The sequence below is a fragment of the Haliotis rufescens genome, unplaced genomic scaffold, assembly GCF_023055435.1.
Source record: "Haliotis rufescens isolate VD_foot unplaced genomic scaffold, xgHalRufe1.0.p SCAF_2, whole genome shotgun sequence".
Lineage (NCBI taxonomy): Eukaryota > Metazoa > Mollusca > Gastropoda > Lepetellida > Haliotidae > Haliotis > Haliotis rufescens.
In genome coordinates this window covers 1,148,078-1,166,819 of record NW_025963890.1, presented here as the reverse complement: position 1 = coordinate 1,166,819, position 18,742 = coordinate 1,148,078, and the positions used below count along the sequence as shown (strand labels likewise).

The 18,742-nt window shown below is 45.3% G+C and overlaps 1 protein-coding gene across 1 annotated transcript in view; it reads left to right on the top strand.

Moving 5' to 3' along the window:
- Window positions 1–1,766: 1,766 nt before the first annotated feature.
- LOC124115597 (rho GTPase-activating protein 100F-like) overlaps window positions 1,767–18,742 on the top strand; it is a 133,837-nt gene continuing 116,861 nt past the window's right edge. The window contains exon 1 of the mRNA XM_046476649.2: window positions 1,767–2,837. Coding sequence (XP_046332605.1) covers window positions 2,769–2,837 — 69 coding nt within the window. The 5' untranslated portion in view covers window positions 1,767–2,768. The remainder of the gene's footprint in view (window positions 2,838–18,742) is intronic.

Here is an 18,742-nt window from a genome sequence, read left to right as displayed (position 1 = left end):
AAGCCCTGCGGGGATTCCGGGTGAGAACAGTTCCCCAGCATGAGGCGAATTAATGGATGGGTAGTTAGGCTCTGCGACTTGGTTGATGCGTGTCATCGTATCCATTTCGTGGATCAATGGGTTCTTAAAGCTGGTAGTGTTTACTTGATATTTACCTGAAACATGAACTGTAGGTAAAAGAGATGAAGTTCAAGGTAAGAACACGTTCTGATTACAGAAGCATTGTTTCCAACATGTGTGTACATTTGAAAATGAAGTACATCATTTTACAGACAACAGGTGATGTTGCAACAACTGAACGATGGATCACGCAGTCAGGAGCTGCCTTGGCTTTAAAACTATGCTTGACGTAAGAGGCGACTAACGGGGTCAGGTGGTCATACTCGCTGACTTGGTTGATGCATGTCATCGTATCCCAATTGCGTGGATCGATGCTCATGATGTCAATCACTGGATTGTCTGGCCCAGACTCGTTTATCTACAGACCGCCGTTGCATAGCTGGAATATTGCCGAGTGCGGCGATAAAAAACAAACAATAAAACACGAGACAACCAGTACCTCTCTCTCTCACACACAAACACACAAACACACACACACACACACACACACACACACACACACACACACACACACACACACACATTAATGTAAATGCAGTATGGGTCACATGGCCTTGCAAGCAAATATTCTTTACTTAAATTCACTTAAGAACCTGTAAGAGGCTTTCAAAACAAGCTGTTTAAAATCTCTTTGTCAACACTGCTAGAAAATGTTCTTTTATTGAAACAAACCCACATGTTCCTCTTTTTACAGGAATGTTACTGCATATAAATATACACTTTATATAGAGCGTTGTTGTGAAGCTTCCATGTGACGTTGCTGTCTTCACGAAGAACGTCATGCACAAGATGGAAATGTCAGTGTATTTTGGTCATTCAACATTTTTTATACCGCGACTGTATTAAGACCGCGAATGTATTTAATCAGAGGATTTGTTTCAAAGGCGTAAGGGCTATGTCTGTCACACAAGGATTGTTTATAGTTACGTTCGACGTCAGAGTTATTAGTTAGTGTCCACTGTAGGCTCTCTGTGAAGTTCCAGCGCTTCAATTCCTTAAAATAATCATCTCTGATGTACGTCAAATTTGACAAAAATAACGTACAATGGTTCTTCACGGATTATGACTAGATACGAGCACTGCAAGGACATTACACGACGTGTTATTTTCTCTATAGAACTTTAAATTGCTTCGATGTGCCATGCCATTCTTTCAAGAGTGACAGTGAGCCTTAAGGTCACCTGTGACTCACACAAGCAAAAACTACCGTTTGTCAAATCCCCACGGCTCTCAGGTCTAACGTATTTGAGGATATGAATGCACACGCCGCCACGTGCACAATGTCTACAATTGCCCACTCGCACGCATGCATGTGCACCTTTTAAAGTAATTGATTACGAACATGCGCGAATGGGACTGCTATTTAAAGGCCAGTCGTCTCTGCAATGTCGTTAGTTGGTCTATGGATTGACAGGCGACATCGAGCGCCGAGGCCTCTCCAGGGATTACTCCATTACTCGACAGAATATCGATGTGGCGGCAACCTGCGCGAGCTACATGGCGCAGAAACGCCGGTAGTCGACATGCAGGAATAAAGAATACTTCCCCGCTGACGCGAGCACGGTCCACAGATATTGATAGGCGTACAATAATAAATGTATTAGTTATGCCATACTGATGAATGTAATTTGAATCAAAATGGCTTACGGGAGCAATTAAATGTGTGATGTCAGTCGGTTGGGAAAGACAGGCATAGTTTGGTCAGTCAGAGGTTGGACTAGTGAAGGATTTGCTGCTTTGTACATCTGTAGAACGCCGTTTTCCCGCGGTTTTGTCACTTACCACGCGGAATGTCGCGGTCGTCAAGGAGCAATGAACAGGTTGTCATGGTAACGACTGGTGTTAGAATTCCCCACCGTGTCTGCCTTTAAGACGGCAGTGATACGAAAATAGTAAATAAGGACTGTTGTAGGGATACCGCGAGAGGTATGCCAGAGTCTACGAGGAAGGACATCACACCTGCTAGGGTACGGGCAGAGAGACAATGAACTTCCTCTCTTCAGACACTTTAGTTGCAGAATGGCCGTCTGTTGATAACGGTCTCCGTAAACCGTCTTAGCCCAAGACCGCTTGACCGGGAACACAGCTCCCAGTGGAAGCAATAGAGGCGCGACAATCCTCACTTCGTTTGAACATCTAACAGGCATACCTAATACCGTGAGCCTATAGATCGTTGATGGCACTCCGTTATGCAACCTGGCTCCTCGTTGAAACGACCTAGCACCGGGACATGGCCGCAAACCCGGTAACATGTGTGGCAGACTTCCATAAGCGGATTGGGAGCTATCGTCTGCTTGTATGTGTCAGCGTTGACCACACAGGTGGCTGTGTCCTGACAGGTTGACCAGCACAGCTCGCGTGTGTCCGGCAGCGCAGACTGACCAGTGTGGACAGCAGCAGACGACGGTAGCACAGGCTGGTCAGTAGCAGACGACAGGTCGAGAGAGAAGAGGGTGAGGTTGGGACTGGCACTAGGATGCGTGATGGTGGTGACACGGTGAAGCGGCTTCAAGGTAGCGCTCAACATTTGTAGATCGGATACCTCGGTAGCTTAATTACGTGAAGAGAATCAGTGATGTAGCTGGCGTGTGTGTGTCCTATGAGTGGTGGCGGAGTATTGGTGTGCGGGCGGGAACTGCCTTTCCTCCATGCGCTTGCTTTTGGTGGATCAACTTCTAGATGCGATCGTTGGAATGTTCTGTTGTGGGAGACTGCAGGTGAGATTAACACATTGTTATGTTTTGGCATTTTTAAAAACCGTTACCTTACATTGCCAAAGGTGGTGATGGAATACTGTGCCCCGCCCCACTGCAGGCGACGAATCAGTGACAGGCAGACGACACTACCGTATGACAGACGATGAGACTAGATCCACCTCTCTCCTTAATTCCGTAACACATCGATTACACAATGTGCATGCGTGTTACAAGTGCGTGTTTTAACGCCATGCGTGCTACCTTCCTATGGCAATTAATTTCACTGACGCATGCCGAAGCCGTGTTCCTGATGTTATCTCATAGGATAGTTTTAGAATTGCTTCGATAACCTTTGATCAAGTAATACCCTGTCATCCAATCACTGACCTCCTGTTCTGAGGGCTGTCTCCGACCGTACAATCTCAGAACACCTTACTTCACCTTGGCGTACCCGCGAGGCTTGGCATCAGCATTAATGAACGGCCTCTCAATGACGACCTAGAAGCAACTCCTAGCAATGAGTAGGAAGGGGTTCGTGAAAGGAAATGAAAAGTACTAGTTCCATCTCCTGTGATGAAAGTGTTTTCAAAATGGCCGCATTATCGTCTCACCTTTGACCTGGGACGAGTACCGTCAACTTTCAGGAGGCCATGTTTCTCTTGTTAACCGTCTAATGGTCGAGATGTGCTCTCTAATACGCACGTTACAATCGGGTGTGATCGACAAATTGATTAGTTATCACGTTCTCAGAGTAAGTCAGGTTACCCTAATCACCATGTGGCGAATCTCTTCGCTATACCGCGACATATCATATACACCTACGCATAAGGTATAGCCTCTGGTATAGGTGTAATTGTGTCTCGTATTACATGTTCCCTGGGAGATGGACTGATAACTTGTCATCGAATATACAGTGTATCGACCAAACCCGAGCCTCGACGACATCCATTTCCAACGGGAACGAGCTCAAGGTGTGCAGGGATCCTAATAGATACTATGAACATCCTAATTGAGGGCAGGTGATCGGGCGAGAGAACATTCTAGAAAAATACTTTAGGAGGATATTACCTCTCATTCCATCATTACTTTTGAAAATACTGGATTCTGATTGGTCAATCAGTACTTTCGAATTACAATAACATGCCTCTGATCAATACTCTTTTTTTGGTGGGTTTTTTTTTCATGTCATTATTCATGCACCTTTCTATACAATTACAGTTTGTTTTTTAAAAAGATAAAAAATATGTACGTAAAAATGTGCCTGGACATGCAGAAACTATCACGGCAGTGCGTTCCTCTTTCTCACTGTTTTAATGTCACAGGTAATATTGCCAGTAGTCACAGAACTGTGAATTACACGGAATTAATCATGTTATTTGGCGGAGATTGTTTCCTACGTATAATAGACATCTCGTTGGATTATCGCACTTATGGAAACACGTAAGCTAATGCCATATGAAGTTGTAGTAGAAAAGGGTTGTTCTGCGTCAAATGCAGATGTTTCATATGGAAGGATCCAATGCTACTTTTACACCAAAATGTATACAACAGTGCACAGAAATCGAGATTATGGTTAATGGTTCCTAAAAGTCAAGATCGTGGGTTCAAATCCCGGTTCGCCCCGATTATTTTTCTTGGCTCGTCAACATTATGCCCGTGCTTATGGGTTTCACCGAAGTGGTAAACGTCAGCTTTCCTCCCACATTAAACTGACACGTGATATAACTGGAATACTGTTCAAAGATTCGTTAAACCCAACTCTTTCCCCTAACTCTTTACCTCGAATTTTGCAATGACAATGCCAAAGATACTTTTAACCAAATTTGATATATCAGAAGGACGCTGCGTTAAATATTATGTCTTTAAGTGGCATTTTAGAAGCCGAAGTATCAATGATGACTGGGTTGATTTATGGATTTCAATACGACGTCCGGTACAGATGCTAGGACCTTTATGAAGCAAGTGGTCAACAACTTAACCTAAACAGAATTTATGGATAGCTAGGTATAGATACTCTATATAAGTAACAAGTAACACATTCATACAAAATTAATCTGTAGGTATGAATGCTTCGCAGACGTTCAGCTATGACACCAGGTGTTCGCAAAACGATGGCGTGTCATGATCTCGGGGATGCCATGTCGAACTAATGCTTCCCTTAATATGGTTGCGTTACTTCTCTTCATCAGTATATACGTGACCTGGTTTGAGCGCATTCAGGAATAAAAGGTCATTTTCGTAGGGCGTGGGCAGGGGGAACTAATGTCTCCTTATTTTCCATGGCAAAGACTGCCTTTTTTATATGCCGTGCTGGATAAACCTTATACAAAACACAAGTTAAAACGTACCATGCCAGACGGTAGGAAGGCGCCTGTGAATCAATTACCTTGCAATATAGCGCTCTAGTAGATGACGGTAACAACTAGAGGTGACCTGACAAGCCAGGTCTTCACAGGTCTTTATGATGAATTACGGTGTTCAACACCTACATCCAATCACACTGGATCCAATGTGTAGTAATCTGTCCATGATGATTGGTGACAGGTGTAGCAGGCAGACCTAGTCCCGTCCCGGCCTGTATGGACAGAATCTGATGGATAGGAAGTACACAAACTGTACTGTATAGAAAGTATGCATATTACGTGTGTCAGCTGATACGGATCGATGGTCCCACGCAATGATCGTTTGTAGTTCCTGGTTATGGTGAGTGTCCTTCACCATATCATTTATCATCTCTACAAACACTAAAACATAAGGGATGACTCGACCCTTATTCATTGTCTCGTTAAGTGTTGTGCATGTTCCTATCCGTGGTCTAGCGGATAGAGTGTCTGCCGAAGAGCGGAAGGTCGGTGGTTCGATCCCCATCCGCGTGATACCAAATGACGTTAAAAGATAGTACTTTATGTTTCCTTCCTGACGCTTGGGGTTAGAAGGAAAAACCAGTCCTGATCGGCTGGATGTCAGTATATTGCGGCATGGTATCTCAGGGGTAGCACTGTTAAACCGAAATCAGTCCGGACTAGTACAAGCAGACAGACAGACACGTGCATGGGCGTCACTATGTAAGTGCAATGATCATAAACGTGACATTAAACTCCATCTCACTGCCTGTACGTATGACTGTTTGTTTACATGGCTGGGAGACGTTGTTGTTGTTGTTTTTGGTTTGTTGTTTAACGCCGCACCCAGCAATATTCCAGCTATATGACGGCGGTCTGTAAATAATCGAGTCTGGACCAGACAATCCAGTGATTGACATCATGAGCATCGATCCACGCAATTGGGATCGATGACATGCATCAATAAGTCAGCGAGCCTGACCACCCGATACCGTTAGTCGCCTCTTACGACAAGCATAGTCGCCTTTTACGGCAAGCATGGGTTGCTGAAGACCTATTGTACTCCGGATCTTCACGGGTCAGCTCTGAGACAAATATGTATAGTTATTGTTATGTGCCTATGAAGTTAAAACTGACAAAGACAACATTCCGCCAAAATGGTTTTTTTCCATGAGAACTGGACGTATTAAGTAACGTGGAGACTGAGATATGTTTCTTGAGGTTGGTAAGCGTACTTGTCGGGGTAATGGTCTTGTAGCGGATCCCGGGCACTGCATCAGTGGTCCATCATCCATCAGAGATGCCGTGGTGCCGACACATGCACAAAGTGGTATTGTATTGCTGGTTGCGGCGATAGGCAACAAACAAACACTTACCTTTTTAAACGAATGTGAGTGGCGGGTGCCAGCGGTAGAGCGGGACATACTAACCCTTCTTCGTGAACACCTGGTGTCGTCACTGATTGTCAGTTAGCCATCCGTATAGTTTTCATCACGTTTTTGCCTTTTACGCCCTGTGGAATATGTTCGGCAGATAATCGAGTTATTGTATTGTTTTTACTTTCGGTTCACTCATGACTGCTTAACGTATCCGAAAAAAGAAATACTACAACAAACGTGAACATGTTTTCAGTCAGATGCATGGTGTCCCAGTATACTGTAAGTGTATACAGTTGTTTCTAGACTTCTACCTCGTCTTATTTCCCATCAGCACCTGCCAGAGTGAGTGAATTGTACTTTACGCTATTTCAGTATTGTAGGAATTATTTGGGGGAAACACTGACAATGTGGTTCACATTTTAAATTCGTAAATTGAAGCCGAGTTTCTTAGGTATACTTTGTAGTGGTAGGTTTCATATGAAATGTCACCGCTTGCCAACATGGTTCTTTTGCCCATCGCTATCCTGGATGTTTTTTTATCCAATCTCGCTATTCCGAATCCTCATTAAACCGTATATCGTTACACCATTATCTTCAATTGGTAATGGGAGCGGGCGGGTACCCCAGTGGTCAAGGCGTTCGCTCGTCACGCCGAGGACCCGGGTTCTATTCCCGACATTGGTACATTGTGTGAAGCCCATTTCTGGTGTCCCCCGCCGTGATATTGCTGGAATATTGCTGAAAACGGCGTCAAATAAAATTCACTCACTCACTCAATTGGTAATAGGCATAACTGACGCTAGGAGTGAATGCAATTTCTCTCTGGATTCCGCGATAGTTCAGTTCACCTGTATATGTGTGCCAACTAATTATAAAAACTACATACAGTGGAGATGTCATGAAACAACCAGCTGTCTGACAATGGAGCCTATATCCTGAGAACAGGCTATCTAGAACAAGAATTACTGTTCGTCTTATATTCGTAACCCTTACCATTTAAACACTACGCAAGAAGAATCGTCAAATGTCAGCACGGCCTTTGAAAAAGTTCAGTTTCTCTCGTCGTGTTTGAACAGTGAAAATTGTTCTCTAGCTTGCCACTTAAAGTCTCAAGCCAGATACACGGGGGTTCTGTGAGGGGGCGAGGCTTGTGGGTGGTGGCAGGGTGCGGTCAAACGTGTGACAGTCCTTGCGACATATTGTGTCGGGTACAGAACATCTGATGGAGGTGGGCAAGGAGCTCCTCATGGCCCTGCTGAACACCGCCGTGGTGGAGAGATTCATCTGTACGTGTATGGTAAGTCCACATCGCCTTGTATGTCTGTGTCTTGGGTGTCGCTTCCCAGTATCGGGGATGTGTTGAATCAATACTATAGTACAGTGCCACCGTTACGTGATTTTATACAGAGCTTTCGAACACGACGGCGGGTGCCTTCTTTAGTGGCTCCACCTGTAACTCGAAATGTTAATCGAAACGCCACTGAATAGAAATTAAACTACGGTTTAGATTACAGTTTATATATTAAGATTGCTTCTCCGATTATTTGCCTTGGAAACCTTTAACACCGGAAGTAACAATGGTCCACCGGGAGTAAAAGGGGTCCAGTGGAAGTAACAGGGGAGTACCGGAAATAACAGGGGTCCACCGGAAGTAACCGGGCCCTACCGGAAGAAACAGGGGTCCACCGGATGTAACAGGTGACTACCGGAAGAAACATGTGTCCGCCGGTATTAAAAGTGGACCATCGGGCCAACTAGGGGCACCACCAATATAACGATATAGCGGAAGTAACAGGGTCCGACCTAGTTAACATAGGTCAGTCGCAGGTACCTGAATTAGGGTAAATGTGGGTGTGATAGCCGGGGTTAACTGATGTTTAATCTGGACATGAATATATCCTGGAAAGTATATGGTTATTGTAGTAGACCGACGGACAACAGCGTACATACACACATAGTAAATCCATTAGAGGCGTCACAGGATATTGTCATCAACCTTTTAACACGTTCAACCGGTTTCCTTAGGTAATCAACTGTGAATATGCAGTTCTCAAATTTAATACCCCCTGGCAAATATTTCACCATCAAACATCATTAGAATGTGAGACGTTGTGGAGATACGATGCAAGACCCTTCAAAGACAGATCTTGTTATGAGAACCTGGCTCTATTCACGTTCTGAGCCCCTGCGAAAAGATTGGTAACATCTTCCTTGCAAACGAAAATATGGCATGGTCCCATCCTATTGTACTCTCCATGTAGAACTTAAGTGGTCCACAACGGAGTATCTCCAAACCAATTTCAGGCACTGTATCTCCTCTCTACGTACACAGCAACCAGATTCGCGCCATTTCTCCTTGAGCAGACGAGAGCTCTCTCCTTCCAAGGAAGTCACGTCCAATTCATCCCTTTCGCGGCCCACAAATCATGAAAATCGTTTCCCCGCTTCGATGTATACAAAGCGTGCACGCCGTCTGGAACCCTTCTCCAATAGCAAATTGGTTGGAGGGTTCGCGGGTGAAGGAGGTTTCTGCTGGAATGTCTGGACCCGCCATGGAGAGGAAACACTTCTCTTGGTTAGCATAGGGAATTAATGAAGTGAGGAAAGTATTATTGCATAATCCTGAGCAGAAGAGGATGTGCATTGTGTGAGTGTGAGGCTAAGCTGCAATAGGATTAGGTGGCAGACCAAGGACCAGACAGGTGACTCCACCATCAAACAATCTAATCAGATAGATAGATAGATAGATAGATAGATAGATAGATAGATAGATATATAGATGCACAGGTAGAAAGATGGATGATAGATAGATAGATAGATAGATAGATAGATAGATAGATAGATAGATAGATAGATAGATAGATGCACAGGTAGAAAGATGGATGATAGATAGGTAGGTTTGTCCATGAAGATAGATATATAGACAGGTAGAAAAAAGTAGGTAGGTAAATATAGATGGTAGGTAGGTGATTTGGTAGGTAGACAGACTAGTCATACGATCCACGTCATAATATTGTGAATATATGGATGTTGTACCTGGATTAAATGGGAATCGCATATTTATGCTTCATTAGCTGTTATTTCGTATTAAAACCGTTACGAATACCATACGGATCACCCCAGAGTGAAGGTGTGGCCTTGGACACGGCGAAGCTCCTTCTGCCCAGTGAGGTCAAGGAACCCATCCAATGTTGAGATGAGATGTAATACTTTGAATATATCGATGTACCCTTTGTTCCCCTGTGCTGAGGTCAAGGAACCCATCCAAGGTTGAGACAGGATTTTATACTTTGAATATATTGATGAACCCTTTGTTCCCCTGTACTAAGGTCAAGGAACCCATCCAAGGTTGAGACAGGCTTTTATACTTTGAATATTTTGATGTACCCTTTGTTCCCCTGTGCTGAGGTCAAGGAACCCATCCAAGGTTGAGATGAGATGTAATACTTTGAATATATTGATGTACCCTTTGTTCCCCTGTGCTGAGGTCAAGGAACCCATCCAAGGTTGAGACAGGATTTTATACTTTGAATATATCGATGTACCCTTTGTTCCCCTGTGCCGCACTCCTGTCAGATGGGAATCATATTTAACTAAACTGTCACTCAACATTCACTTATTGTACGTACAATGATATCAACAGCTGTGTGTAGTCTTCTCGAATCTAGATCCGTATATACTCATCATAACCTGTGCGAAACAATGTACGATGAACAATCGACGTTGAGACGTATACCTGTCGGTGGAGTTTTTATATCAGTGACAATATGGACGATGTGCCTGGATAGTTCTGAGGTCATATTTCACTTGTTTCACCAGTCATTCCGTCTTCAAAATAATAAGTAAGATCTAGCAGTACATGTGCTAACAATATCCTTTTGGATTTAGAGATGTTTTGCCAGTACAGTCAAGGAAATCATCTGTAGAAATTAGTTGAAGATCGATAGATTCAACAATTGATTACCGCAATGAACAGTTCAATGAGAACATATTGAAGTTGTTTTGTTTCATGTTCTTGCTGTCCACGGAGTAGAAGAGTCTCGGTCCCCAGCAATGATGCTATGACATTTATGTCTCACTGTCTGATATCTACAAGAGGATTTGTCACGTTGGACAAATGCCTTTAATGTTCATAATCAGACGCGTATGACATTTAGACTCAGCCAGTGACATACACCCCCGCGATGGTCGGTGTGTGTCGCAGTGTCGGTGTCGGTGTGTGTGGTGTCGTAGCAGTAGGCGTCGTTGTCGTGTATGGTGACCCTAATCGGAAGTGTCAAGACCATGATGCTTTAGGAGGTACACGTGGTCTAGCCGAGCGCCTGTGTTGCAGATGACAGCTAGGGTGAGCCAGGGCCTCGTACATCAATGATCTGATGTGTGTCCAGAAGGCTTCACCATCGTAATCTGGTTTCCTGGCAACATGGGACCGATGCTTCCAACAATCGCGAATGGAATAATAAGTATCTGTGTCCATTGTAAACTTAATATTGTACATGGGATCCCATTTCATCTCGTGACACCGTAGGATATGAATTCATGTTGCCATTGTCAGTGTTAATTGTCGTGAGCCTGGTGCAGTGGACGCTGACAAAAATGTCTTCACGGGGATTTTGTAATGAAGAGCTTGAATAGATGCGAACGGACTGTTGGTGAAAACCGAATGCTGATTGGTACGAGTACACATAACAAAAAGGTCAAGGAGCACTCGCATTAATACACATAATTATAAAATCAGAGCCCTTGGCCAAACCATTAGAGGTTATCACATTAGGAATTCGTTATTAGAATAGACGGCGCGGTGGGTCGGTCTAGTGGTTAAAGCGTTAGCTCGTCACGCCGAATGCCCGTGTTCGATTCCCTATGTGGGTACAATCAGTGAAGCCCATTTCTGGTGTCTCCCGACATTAGGATAGAATATTCCTGAGAGCGGTGTGTCCCAGCTCACTCACTCACTCGTTAAAAACGCTGCCGGATCACGAAGGTGCAGAGGTATATGGGTTATGTTATCAAGAAATCCCCATTGTGGTACAGGAGTAAAATCACAGTAGCAATTTAGACAATGATGCAAATATCCGAGTGATCATAACCCAAGGTACATGTTTGTTCGTTTGTTTGTTGTTTAACGCCGCACTCAATAATATTCTAGCCATATGACGGTGGTCTGTAAATAATCAAGTCTGGACCAGACTTTCCAGTGATTGACATCATGAGCATCGATCCACGCAATTGCGATACGATGACATGCATCAACAAAGTCAGCTAGCCTGACCATTTAGATGGTCTAAAACACATTAAGATTGAAATCATGACAGTTTATGTATGTTTGTTTCCAATGCGGTTATTACCTTAAAGATATATTTCTAACGCAATCCAATAATTCATTTATACCCCTTCTATGTCGTAAAGCTATATTATTTATTTTGTAAGAGGGTGTAGGTGTGTGGGTTATATCTCTGTAAAGTCTTCATCAAAGGAATGAGCTTCATCTCTTAGGTTTGTATAACAATGGTATGAGCGTACATATTACAATATACAATGTGCAATCGGTATATACGTAACTTGCATAAAGTTAAGAACATGGATAGTTTCTTATCTGTGAAATGATCGCCTTCGATGTCCACTCACGATATAGACAGAAAAGTATTGACTCCGTGTCGTTCAATACCATGCCCTAATCTGAACTAGCCACATCCCCAAGTTCCAATGACGTGGGACTATTCCCAAGGGTGTGACTAGCGTGCCAGAATGAAGTACAATCCCGTCGTGGTGTCTACCATCTTATCCAAGAACTTGGACAGGACGTTCTGCTTTGCTTGACAGATGCCTTCAGCACTGGTGTTTGGCCGGTCTGACTTCATTACTGGCGTTAGCGTGAGATGGAAGAGACAATACCCAGTTCACACTCCTGGTTTTGTTGCTCAAAGGCGTCTGCGCAATGTCCCAACTCCCAACGTTGGGCCATGTGTAGAATAGATCAATTGTTACCTTTTCTGGTATTTCAATCATTTAATTGTTAAATTACACTATAATGCATCGCAATATCATAAAATATGGATGTTTTAGATGAATGTACGAAATGTTTGTTAACATGTTATCAGATGTAATTGTTCCAAGGAGCGTCATGTGATCCAGATGAAGGGCTTCACGTCATGGCCTTTGGGCAATAAGCGTCAAGTGATTGTCAACACTCATCCAGATTAATCCCCTGAGTGGAGCGCATCCGTCCATGTTGCGCAAACGGAGCAACGCATGCTGACAGCCCGCATGTAAGCCAGATCGGCGATGGTACAACAGAGCAGATATCATTAACAGTTCTGAACATAAAATATCTCATCAACGCCGTTCAACAGTTTTGAAGAAGTAGATAAAGCGACAAACCCTTTCCACGTCCAGTAGAAAATGCTGCAAATAGCAGAGACCATTGTACGATTCCGACTATATCAGGAGCATGTGTTTATGAATCACTATGAAATAGTGATGGCACCTGGTGTTCGCGAGCGTATCCTGCCCCACCGGTGACACCCGTCACAAACACATGCAAAGGCAAGTCACATGTTCCCCATGAAAAAACACGGGAACATATGGCACAAGTCAAAATAGAGAATTGTTTCGGACATCCTTTTTGTCACTGGTGCGTCAAATTTGGAAATGTCCTCCACATGTCTACCATAAAACTTTTTGAAAGCTTTACTGGGGCCTTGAATGTTGTAGCGTTGATCAAACAAATTATGAGCAAGAGTCGTATGACGCTCTTTGAATATTTGGTAGAAAGGGCAATCCCGATTGTGGCATATAGCTGCTGGAATTAAGATGTCACACCACATAACGGGACTTCATCCAGTGATTTTTATTTCATGCATTTCTGTCCTTATCGCCATTATGAAAGCCGTGCTGTTTACTATAACGTAGAAATGTGATGCCCTTGGCGTATGTGCGACATGGAGCTCCGCTGTTCCAGAACCTCCGTCCCTCTAATGTTGCATCTCTATCTGACCTACATAACGGCTGGAATTGTAAAGGAATCGTATACCGATATCAATAATTTATTTGCCAGTGGCATTTTGTGTAGCCGTGTGAATGAATCCTCGGTGTGTTAATGTCAGCACTAATACGCTGTCAAAGACCGGATCCTGACAGCACTACAATACATCGGTGGCAGATGGCCTCTCAACTCCGCATTCTCTCTATACAATGATCTACTTACGTTAAATGAACATTTTCATATAAGTGAATTATTGTAATAGCTATTATTTATAAGAAGAATGGAGAAGTGTTTAGACATATCACGTGCTCATTTTATAGACCTATTTGTGCCCGGTCACGACAATTTTCGAGTTAGAGATTGTCGAGAACATGAGAAAGCACTGTTAGATCCTGTTTGGTATAATTGATTGGTGTCCTGGGACTAAGTTTGGGGTATTAGCGAGCGATAATAGCATTTGAAATATGCCCCCGTTGCTCCAACACGCCATATGCCTTGCTCGGCGTGGGGCGGACTAACGTTATATAGGTAGCTAGTAGCTTGTGCAAAGTTGATTTTACGTCAAGGTCAGTAAAAGATCGAATCTCTTTCACATGATGCAGTCAAATCCATAGAGATTCCAGTAAATCGAAATATTATCATGGCGATTAAGTCCCCGGATGTTCTCCGTCGTGTGTGAATTGAGCATATCGTGTGTGAAGTGAGCATGTCCTGGTCTACTGACGCCATCCGTCGTGTGTGAAGTGAGCATGTCCTGCTCTACTGGTGCCACCCGTCGTGTGTGAAGTGAGCATGTCCTGCTCTACTGACGCCACCCGTCGTGTGTGAAGTGAGCATGTCCTGCCTTACTGACGCCATCCGTCGTGTGTGAAGTGAGTATGTCCTGCTTTACTGACGCCACCCGTCGTGTGTGAAGTGAGCATGTCCTGCCTTACTGACGCCACCCGTCGTGTGTGAAGTGAGCATGTCCTGCTCTACTGACGCCACCCGTCGTGTGTGAAGTGAGCATGTCCTGCTCTACTGGTGCCACCCGTCGTGTGTGAAGTGAGCATGTCCTGCCTTACTGACGCCACCCGTCGTGTGTGAAGTGAGCATGTCCTGCTCTACTGACGCCACCCGTCGTGTGTGAAGTGAGCATGTCCTGCTTTACTGGTGCCACCCGTCGTGTGTGAAGTGAGCATGTCGTCCTCTACCAACGCCACCCGTCGTGTGTGAAGTGAGCATGTCCTGCCTTACTGACGCCACCCGTCGTGTGTGAAGTGAGCATGTCCTGCTCTACTGACGCCACCCGTCGTGTGTGAAGTGAGCATGTCCTGCTCTACTGGTGCCACCCGTCGTGTGTGAAGTGAGCATGTCCTGCCTTACTGACGCCACCCGTCGTGTGTGAAGTGAGCATGTCCTGCTCTACTGACGCCACCCGTCGTGTGTGAAGTGAGCATGTCCTGCTTTACTGGTGCCACCCGTCGTGTGTGAAGTGAGCATGTCGTCCTCTACCAACGCCACCCGTCGTGTGTGAAGTGAGCATGTCCTGCCTTACTGACGCCACCCGTCGTGTGTGAAGTGAGCATGTCCTGCCTTACTGACACCACCCGTCGTGTGTGAAGTGAGCATGTCCTGCCATACTGACGCCACCCGTCGTGTGTGAAGTAAGCATGTCCTGCTCTACTGACGCCACCCGTCGTGTGTGAAGTGAGCATGTCCTGCCTTACTGACGCCACCCGTCGTGTGTGAAGTGAGCATGTCCTGCTTTACTGACGCCGCCCGTCGTGTGTGAAGTGAGCATGTCCTCCCTACCGACGCCACCCGTCGTGTGTGAAGTGAGCATGTCCTGCTCTACTGGTGCCACCCGTCGTGTGTGAAGTGAGCTTGTCCTGCTTTACTGACGCCACCCGTCGTGTGTGAAGTGAGCATGTCTTGCCTTACTGACGCCACCCGTCGTGTGTGAAGTGAGCATGTCCTGCTTTACTGACGCCACCCGTCGTGTGTGAAGTGAGCATTTCCTGCTTTACTGACGCCACCCGTCGTGCGTGAAGTGAGCATGTCCTGCCTTACTGGTGCCACCCGTCGTGTGTGAAGTGAGCATGTCTTGCCTTACTGATGCCACCCGTCGTGTGTGAAGTGAGCATGTCCTGCTATTCTGACGCCACCCGTCGTGTGTGAAGTGAGCATGTCCTGCTCTACTGTCGCCACCCGTCGTGTGTGAAGTGAGCATGTCCTGCTCTACTGGTGCCACCCGTCGTGTGTGAAGTGAGCATGTCCTGCTCTACTGTCGCCACCCGTCGTGTGTGAAGTGAGCATGTCCTGCTTTACTGACGCCACCCGTCGTGTGTGAAGTGAGCATGTCCTGCCTTACTGACGCCACCCGTCGTGTGTGAAGTGAGCATGTCCTGCTTTACTGACGCCACCCGTCGTGTGTGAAGTGAGCATGTCCTGCCTTACTGACGCCACCCGTCGTGTGTGAAGTGAGGATGTCCTTCTCTACCAACGCCACCCGTCGTGTGTGAAGTGAGGATGTCCTGCTCTACTGACACTACCCGTCGTGTGTGAAGTGAGCATGTCCTGCTCTACTGACGCCACCCGTCGTGTGTGAAGTGAGGATGTCCTGCTCTACTGACGCTACCCGTCGTGTGTGAAGTGAGCATGTCCTGCTCTACTGACGCCACCCGTCGTGTGTGAAGTGAGCATGTCCTGCCTTACTGACGCCACCCGTCGTGTGTGAAGTGAGGATGTCCTTCTCTACCAACGCCACCCGTCGTGTGTGAAGTGAGGATGTCCTGCTCTACTGACGCTACCCGTCGTGTGTGAAGTGAGCATGTCCTGCTCTACTGACGCCACCCGTCGTGTGTGAAGTGAGGATGTCCTGCTCTACTGACGCTACCCGTCGTGTGTGAAGTGAGCATGTCCTGCTCTACTGACGCCACCCGTCGTGTGTGAAGTGAGCATGTCCTTCTCTACCAACGCCACCCGTCGTGTGTGAAGAGAGCATGTCCTGCTTTACTGACGCCACCCGTCGTGGGTGAAGAATGCAAGTCGCTTGTATAAATGTTCTTCCATTTCCAATGTTAAAAACCAGTTGCAGAGTAGACGGTATATGGCGGCATCCGAACCCGTATTAAGATGACAGGTAATAACACAACACGTGATAAATCACATTACCCGATTTATTTAAGGCGTTTCTTCAGTCGAAGTAATTACATATCTGACATTTACGTATCTCAATCCTGTTAGAAGCTTGCCGATACGGACTTTACGCACATGGAACTCTTCCCAGAGACACCCCTGGGCTACGGTACTGACAAATTAACTTCCACGCGTTCGCACAAAATTAATCATGTATGTTATTAGTGATATGATATATATCTAGGATGAGATGCCTCTCGATCATCTCTCGAGGACGTCTGTGCAGGAACTGAGAGAAGAGTAGCATTGTGAGCTTGTGGTCAAGTCTCTCTCCACGTTGTTAGGCCGAGTGGTTGATGGTTTGGACAATGGGAGGACAAAGTGTGGCCCTTAAGGTCCAGAGAGTCCGATATCTAACCGGAATCGATGCGTTCAGTTGTAGGTGATTCTTCAGGGGAATGGATTGGGAGATGATATAAATGGACTCTCCCTCCTCCCCTTCCATGTACTGTGATTCATGCTATAGTGACACATATCATTAGCCGCATGGCGAAGGCTTTCATCACAATCAATGCAAGTAAAAAATCGACAAGAAAATTAACTACTCTCCTGTGAGGTAGCTAGCTACTGCAACCATTAGGCCCGCTGGCCGGCGACCACAATATCGTCTGCCGGCAAATCCCCTGCCTTGCTAGCGTTTCTGTAGCGCCTCTCACACAACATCGGCGCTGGTAGACCTTCTGCAATTCACCTTTAGCTGCTCTGGGATTCGCAAACTCATAATGGCGGTCTTAGGTCTTCCTCGTCGCCTTAGCGGTAAGTCCCGATTCCAATTTGTTTCCCGCCATTTATTTTAACAAGATGGCGACGCCCGTTTCTGACACACCTGTCCAGCTGAAACCAGGTTCAATTTTCTGCATCGAAGGCTTCTGTTTTCGTTTCTCAGAAATAGCCTCTCGTGGCATATAATTCTGAAAGATTGAACTAAGACTTGTGCTGAAATTGATCTAAGAGTCGACTCCACAAGTTGCTTGTCTCGGCCGTGAAGCTAAGTCCCGATCTAGAATTGAATTACAATCCAATAACATGGGTTTGATAGCGGTAGAACTACGTTAATTTTTAAACATTTCATTCTCGATTGAACTTACCTAATTCTGTTAGTTGTGTTGACCATGTATTTGCTTGGTTAAACTCGCATAACAGGGAACTACCGTCGTCCTTGATTTGTTAATCTTCATCCGTGAGAAGTGATGAATAGGTAACATTGGCTGCCCCATGGCACAAGGCATGTTATGTTAAGAAAAGCTGCATCTATAAATTATTACTTAAAACAAAGATGTTTTATCTGAATGAAGCGAAAGCTCTTTCTCCCAAACAATATTATCTCCGACACATAATTATCAATTTAAAAAAATCATTTCCTCCAAAGGAATGTCAAAGTAAATTATTAATAGAATAAAGCCTGCTGCGTCCCCTGTCGTGGAGGAGCGAGTTTGTCATTGATTTCTGGGAATACAATAACGAGTGCGATGGAACTCATTCGGCTCATACGTTTTACGTCTGTTCGTCCTGGTCAAACCGCGGTTAGAGGTGGGAGTATGTAATTACTTCTAGTTCCTTGTCATTTCTACTCTCTGGTTATCACAATGTCCCCTTCCTAGAGCAGGTACAGATCAAAATACGTCATACTTTCCACTTGGACACGATAGGTGTATGTCGTTAATTACTGCTTTAGTAATTAATAATTACTTTATCGTTTATTTCCCACGGAGCCATAATGACCTAATCACTAGATTTTAATCCCCTTTCTGCTCATAACCATTACCGTATTGTCTCAAAAACCTTCACACAAGGAAAATGACTTTGTGTTCCCTTCCTTATACACCATATACGTTCCCACCTAACATTCTTACTTCACGTAGGGGCACGGGTGGCCCAGTCGCCTAAAGCGCCGCGATTCGCTGTGCAGAGTTGTGTCCCTTAGGCATGCCAGAAACCTATGATTGTGGGTTCGAATCCCGGTTCGCCCCAATCATGTTTCTAGGTTTGTCAGCACCATACCCGTGCTCGTGGGTTTCACCGAAGTGGTAAAACGTCTGA